The following is a 7,006-nucleotide window of genomic DNA, read 5'->3' as shown; positions in this document are numbered from 1 at the left end:
ACTAGGATCCAGAAGAGACCTGTGGTAGGATGTCCAGTGCTGAAAAAAAGGGACATCATCTGTAATGTATGCAGCCAACATTGTGCATTTGAACATACATAATATTTGGTCAGTGGAACAAACATACATGAAACCAGCATGGCTGTCTTGATCAATCTGCTACATGGTAATGCTCTAACAAACAACTCCATAATCTCAGTGGCCTTCAACAGCAAAAGTTCATTTATTGCTCATGTTCCATGATAGTTGTAGGTTGGCTGTGGCCTTCTGCAGTCTCAGATCCACCTGAAGGATGAGCTCTTACGTGGAATGTGCCAGTCTTGTGACAGAAGGAAGGGAACAATGGCCAAAACACATGACAACTCTTAAAGCTTCTCAGAAGTGAGACACATCTTTTTGCTCACATCCCATTGGCCAAAACAAGTCACATCAAGCCTGATGGCAAAGGAGCAGGGCAGGAAGTACTTTTTCCCACAGAGAAGTACAGTGTAATGGAAAGGCATATATAATTCCCCTACAGGGAGGGTGGCAATTGCATTGAATCACAGACCATTCATTGTGTGGTGTTGTTTCCCAGATAGCCAGAGCACATGGGTCCAGGAATCAAGAGGTAGAATGTGAGTGGATCCTCTGTTATACCCAATAACTCACTTACAGGATATTTTCTTCTCTCCCAGCAACTTTGAGCTCTGCTAACTTAGAGATCTTAGTCCTAAAGTAGAGAATGCTTCCACCCATGGGCAAAACAATGGTCCCACTGAGTTTCAAGATGGGTCTTCCATCTGGCTGTTCTGGATTCCTTGTGCCACAGGCAAAATAAGGAGCTAATTTGCTGACTAGAAAGATTGATGCTGAGTACTAGGGAAAATTGGGATGCTGATACATAATTGAGGCAAAGAGGACTATGTCTGGAAACCTCATAATTCTCTGGTAGCAATTCCTAGTACTTCTAGGCCCAACAGTAAAGGTTAATGGAAAACTAAGGCATCCAAATAAATAAAAATGAACACAAGGTGACTGAGGACTCAGACACTTCAAGAATGAAAATCTGGGTCATTCCATTAAAATCTGGTCACTCTAGGTAAATAACCTAGAGCAGCTGAGGGTAAGGGAAATATGGAATGGCTAGTTGAAGAAGGAAGCCATAGATGTCAACTATCATGTCATGACCAATTTCAGAAACAAGAACCACAGTTGCTTTGCATATTTCCTAATGCTTGTAACGTGAGTGTGTTTATTTGTAGGTAGCAACCATTCTCCTTATCTTTCTCATTCCCATGTAAAAATTATTTTGTACTCAAGTTATTGGAAGTTAACTTGACAATTTGTCTTTAGGTAGCAGAATCGTGACTGAATTTGAGGAGATTAATATAGCCTGCAATGGATACAATGACTATTGGGACTGGTATTGGGACTGTGCGTCTTCTCACAGGAAGAATGACAACTTCACTTGTAAGGATTGATGTATCTTGTTATGTAAAAATACAAAGTTGTTTCTTTGTTGTAAGGGAGTTTGAGTGTTCATAGAAGGGTGCGCGTGAAAGCTGAGTGTCCAAAGGAGTGGACTTTATCAGTCATTCGTTTATTGCTTCTCAGTTCCACATCAGCCTTTAATTCATGCTCTGTAATAAACAACAGAATTCCTTTAAGCATTTCTCCTTTAAGGCGAGCATGATGTTAAGCTTTTTCAGTAGAGGGCACTGGAGGGACATGGCAGGAGAATGAGGTTTCCTGTGATTTCTGGCTTGGGTCACAGACTCAGAATGCACTGAGACTTTGCAGCTTTGGGTCTGGCCACCCTCTTGATGTGGAAACCAGAGCCCTGCACAGGCAGTCACCTGCCTGACTTCCTCAGCAAGCCCTGGAGCGGCCTGTGTGCAGACTCATGCAATAAGTTTGCACATGGTGCCTGAAGTCTGCAGGGTCACAGAGAAGTCGTTCTTTCCACAAGCCCTGCACACTGGAAGGCCTTCTGCTTCCAGCAGCACCCCGCTTCCAACTGCACATCCACGTCATGGCTGCTGACTGCCCGTTCTCCTATCTGCACTTTGGAGGGTAGCCTATAGTTTGCCTGTCAGCTCCTGAGCAGCTCTGGCCTGGCTCACCAGCATCAGCGAACTCAGTGCCTGAACCATACCTTTTCTAGTGAAGTCTGAACCCCTTCCAAGTTTGTCCTTCAGCCACTATCCCTTAGTCCTGGGGTACCATTTATAGTTAACACTTGTTTATATTAAACTCCCCATTTAGCTTACTAGGTAGTTTCTATCTCCTAATTGGACCCAGAGAGCTATAGTTTCTGTAATGTTTCAAAGTAAGTATTGTTATCTATATTTTACTGAAGAGAAAAACTGAAGCTCAGAAAACTAAATATCAGAGTGGTTAGGGGCCACATCCAAAGTCCCTCAGCTAGTAAATGAAGGAATTGGCAATTCAACCCTGTTTTGTCTGCTCCATCTCTGGCTGTTACCACCCAAAATGTTTACCCCCATGGCATCCATCCTTCCCGTATATTCTTCCCGTACTCAGCTTCATCTCTTCTTCTTGCAGCTTCTCTTTGAAATCCCTTTTTCTAAAATTAAGGCACATCCAAAATTTCTTCACTGAATGTTCCCTTCACCTCTTTACTACCATCTGAATTTTCCCTAGGGGCAGCAATCTTGGATGGGCTTTTTCATAATCACCTGGAATACTTTCCACTCTGAAATCTAAATATCCTGTATCCAATCCTCTTCCAACAACTCCCCCAGTTCTCTCCCATTCTTACTCCCACCATATTTGTTCTATGGCCTAATCAAATTCCTTTGTCCTCCTGTCTCTTACCAATGTGCCACCATTGTCTTGATGTAGACTGGATAACTTGATCAATTTCTATAATATCTCTACTGTCCTTGCCTTTGTCATTGTGATTTGGGGGCTTATTGTATCTACCAATCTTTCTATATGGCTTCTGCCAGCTTTCTCTCCCATTGCCCCAGCATCTCTCTTCAAGCCCTTTTTTACTATTTTCCAAAACACTCTCAGCAAATGTGTTATAAACAGCTGTGAAATGTGCAGCCAAATATTATCCCTCCTTATACCAGTTGTAATCATCATAATGGTCATCAATATCAAAGTCATCATTACTTTCCTATTGAGTTCAAAGTACCTTTGTGGACACCTGGTTGGACTGGATCCATATCACCTTCATTGGAACCATCATTATTTTGTTGAGGGCTGTTGGTTAATAAAGGTTCAATAATTCTTGTCTTAAAAAGGCTGACTATTAATAATTCCTAATTTTCCTTTGTGATCAAAGCAAGAATCTGACAGTATTTCATCATGGCAGCACTTCCTTGAATAACCTGTCATTTGTATTCATTGTATGATTTGGACTTTCAAAAGTCAACACCAGATTTGGAGCAGAAAAGTCTGGGATGGTTCTATGGACCATGGGATGTCATAATGATGAAAAGGATTAAGCAAAAGCTAAGAACTCCTGCCCCACCCCCCTTTCTTCCCCCTTCTGGTGGTGGAAAGGGGGAGGGCAAAATTTGGAGATTCTGTGCAGGTGGGTAGAGGCTCCTCATGAAAGCTTCTCTCTCTCCATCAGGCTTCCCCGGCATGTTACCTGCCTTTCTTAGTATGATAGGCACTGTGTGGTCATGACACTTCCCTAAGATTCTAGGGCGCAACCTGTTTGTGCCTCCTCCAAGGTGCCAGGGACCACAGGGGCCAAAGTCATGGGTGAAGGGTCTTGGCACTGGTGAGAGTAGCCAGCACCATTATGACCGTCACATCCTACCATTCCTGTCAGCAGCCTCCTGAATCAAGTACCCTATCAACGCCATTACCACTCAAGTCAGAGCTGGACAAATTTTTATTAAAAGCTCTACCATGTGAGAATATCAGTGAAGAAATCTTTGAGGGGTGCTGGCTGGTTGCAATCAAGGCCTCTTCACGCAACATCTGGAGGGACTGTCATAATTTTTTAAGGTTTTGCTTACTGTGAGTTCATGAGCTTCTGGGTGACAGACCCAAGCTCACTAAATCCACAGTAGACTGAAGTGTAAACAAATTCCAACCTTTTCATTTGTAATGTTAACTATCTCTTTTCAGAAAAAAGAATGGCTCCTTTCTTTAAATGAAATGTTCTCAGGTGTCTGCTTGGTAACTGTGGCATTTTTATTAGAGAAATAGAATATAAAAAGAAGAGTAGTGATGTTTGCATAGAACATTCGATTTGTCAGGCACTGTTTTATGAACTTTTCATATGTTAACTTCTCACAACAATCCTACAAGTAGGTGGTTTGCTATTATTACTATCATCCTAATTTTACAGATAAGGAAACAGGCTGGCTACAAAGTATGAGCTTGTAACCACTGTGAGATGGTTTGGGTAATGTTTCATCTGTGTACCGAGGGACCCCTCAGAATATCTCTTCACCACAGCAGGTGCTCACCTCTCCAGGGACCAGATGGATCATGTATCTTGGAACCCACACTCCCCTGGACAGTGCTGGATGGACAATGACCAATCCCAGAACCCTATTCCTAAGGCCACTTTTTCTTTCTCCTAAAGCTGTTTCTTAGACCTGTTCATGCTCCTTATTGAGATAAAATGGGGCTACTGATCTGAGCTCGTCTGAGTCATCTTGTCTCAGTCATCCCAAGTTGATTTAATATGCCCGCTCATGTACTCAGTCACTAAATCAGCAAATGTTAGTGATGCTTTGTTTGTTCCAGACCCTTTGCTGCGCCCTGGAGAAACAGTAATGAATTAGCACAGGTCCCGATGGGCCCTCTCTCTGCAGTTGGACCCCTTGAGGTTTGAGGATAGCTCAGCTGCTGGAGCCATCAGCAGGTCTATACGAGGTACCTACCTTCATACGTCCATCCTCTCCTTTAACCATCAGTCAACAATTCTTGCCTGACCACTGGGTGATGGGAGAGGATAGAATGGAAGGTCCATAGATCCTGTGGTTTCAGATCTGGCTGTGGCCTCTGTGCTCCAATAGCCTCACTTGGGGGCTGTGCCCCAGCCTGTTACTTTGAAGAAAGCCCTCTTCACATCTTTGTTCCTGAGGCTGTAGATGATGGGGTTGAGAAAGGCAGAGATGACGTTGTAGAACAGGGCCAGTTTCTTGTCCCTCTCTGGTGAGGCATTGGCCCCAGGGTTCATGTACATAAACATGGCAGGTCCACAGAACATGGTGACCACAGTGATATGGGATGCACAGGTGGAGATGGCCTTGAGTTGACCCTGGGCTGAGCGGATTCTCAGGATGGTGGCAAAGATGCGGACATAAGAGGCCAGAATGAAGGAAAGAGGAACTAGGAGAAGGATGAAGCCCAGGATGAAATCTACTCGGTCATTGAGGGATGTGTCTGCACAGGCCAACTTCAGAACAGCAGGGACCTCACAGAAGAAGTGATTGATCTCATTGGGGCCACAGTAGGGCAGGTGCATGGTGAAGACAGTGTAGACTAGGGAACAGCTGACACCCCACACTCCACAAAAGACTATCATTGCCCCACACAGCCATGGGCTCATAATAACCTTGTACCTGAGTGGATAGCAAATGGCCACATATCTATCGTAGGCCATGACAGAGAACAGCCAGCCCTCAGTGATGCCCAACACCAGAAAGATGAACATCTGGGCCACACACCTAACATAGGAGATAGTTTTCTTCTGGCAGACCAGATGTACCAACATCTGGGGCACAGTGGTGGTGACGTAGCTCATGTCCAGCATGGAAAGGACACTGAGGAAGAAGTACATGGGTGTGTGGAGGCGGGAGTCTAGGTAGATCAAGGTGACAATGAGCCCATTGCCCACAAGTGTAGACAGGTAGAGGAAGAGGAAGATGTTGAAGAGGATAGCATTAATTTGGGAATCCCCAGAGAAGCCCAGAAGGATGAACTCAGACAGAGAGCTGTGGTTCTTCCAGGGGAGGTCCTGCATTCTCCTTACGCTGTAGAAAGAGAAATGGACCTATTAGTGGCCCAGCTTAGAATGCATATGCAGGTACCATGGCCATTTAGTTGCCAGAAAGGCCAGTGTTGGGATTGATGTCAGTTCAGAGACTGAGGTCTACCTGGGGGTGAAGCTAAATTTGGGAAGGGAAGGAATTCTTCATGGAATATTCAACTTTTCAGGCCAAATTCTTTTCTCAGAACTCCCAGAGTGTCATTTTCTTCCCTTCCATCAGCCCCAGCAAGGCCACCTGCTTTCCTGTGTTCGGGAGCTACCCTCATATAGTGCGTCACTGGGGCTCTTCTCCCTAGCTCTGGCTCTCAGAGATGCTTGATGAAGATTTGAAACTCTCCCCTTTCTCTTCTGTGAAAACAAGTGTGCAGAGCCCTTTCCTTTGGTGCCTTAAACTTTGACCATTGTAGAGAAATAGACAGGGGGAGTCGGAAATGTGGGGAAGTTACATGGCTCCATAATGTGATAAGTTCTTAGAAAATCTTACATAGGTCTGTGTTTCTTGACTCTTTTGAGCTCTGGAAGCTTTCTAATATCTGATTTTATCTTAGATGGAGTTGCTCACTAGCTCTTCCTGTTCCCAGCCTTACCCGCACCTGAAGGGAAGGTCTTCCTGCTTGACTTTAAAAGTTGAGTATACTTGAGGCAAAATAATGAGTACTTCTTTGCTTAAAGGCAGCTTTGGCATTTCTGGATCCCTCCAGCTGGGTAATACCAACAGTAATCTACCTCTTAAAGTCCCTTTCTCTCCTTGAGATTTATGATTGGCAGGGAGCCCATGATAAAAACGGCTTGGGTTTAGTTTATACCCTCAAAGATGAAGGCTGATTCTCTTGTTTATGGTGCCATAGAAGGTAATGTTTTCTAGTGAAGAAGTGTGGGATTTGGAATCAGAATATTTGAATTCAAGTCTTGGAACTTCTGCTGTGACCATGTTAATGTAACTTAATGTTCTTGAGCCTTAATTTTCTTCTCTGTGAAATGAACATAATACCTACCAGGGAGATATTCTGCAAGAAGTAATAAATAATATGCATG

At 44.0% G+C, this 7,006-nt stretch overlaps 1 protein-coding gene across 1 annotated transcript; it reads right to left on the bottom strand.

Moving 5' to 3' along the window:
• Nucleotides 1–4,996: 4,996 nt before the first annotated feature.
• Nucleotides 4,997–5,944, bottom strand: LOC103590815 (olfactory receptor 2A12-like). Its single transcript, XM_008573141.1, has one exon. It carries the CDS (start codon nucleotides 5,942–5,944, stop codon nucleotides 4,997–4,999), a length of 948 nt encoding a protein of 315 aa, XP_008571363.1.
• Between the last annotated feature and the right edge of the window lie 1,062 nt (nucleotides 5,945–7,006).

The sequence above is a fragment of the Galeopterus variegatus genome, unplaced genomic scaffold, assembly GCF_000696425.1.
Source record: "Galeopterus variegatus unplaced genomic scaffold, G_variegatus-3.0.2 Scaffold882, whole genome shotgun sequence".
NCBI lineage: Eukaryota > Metazoa > Chordata > Mammalia > Dermoptera > Cynocephalidae > Galeopterus > Galeopterus variegatus.
The sequence above is the reverse complement of the archived record's forward strand: the minus strand, read 5'-3'. Positions and strand labels throughout refer to the sequence as shown.

What these genes read in the sequence shown, in the direction of transcription:
- LOC103590815 (XM_008573141.1), bottom strand. Translation starts at nt 5,944, where the DNA reads ATGCAGGACCTCCCCTGGAAGAACCACAGCTCTCTGTCTGAGTTCATC.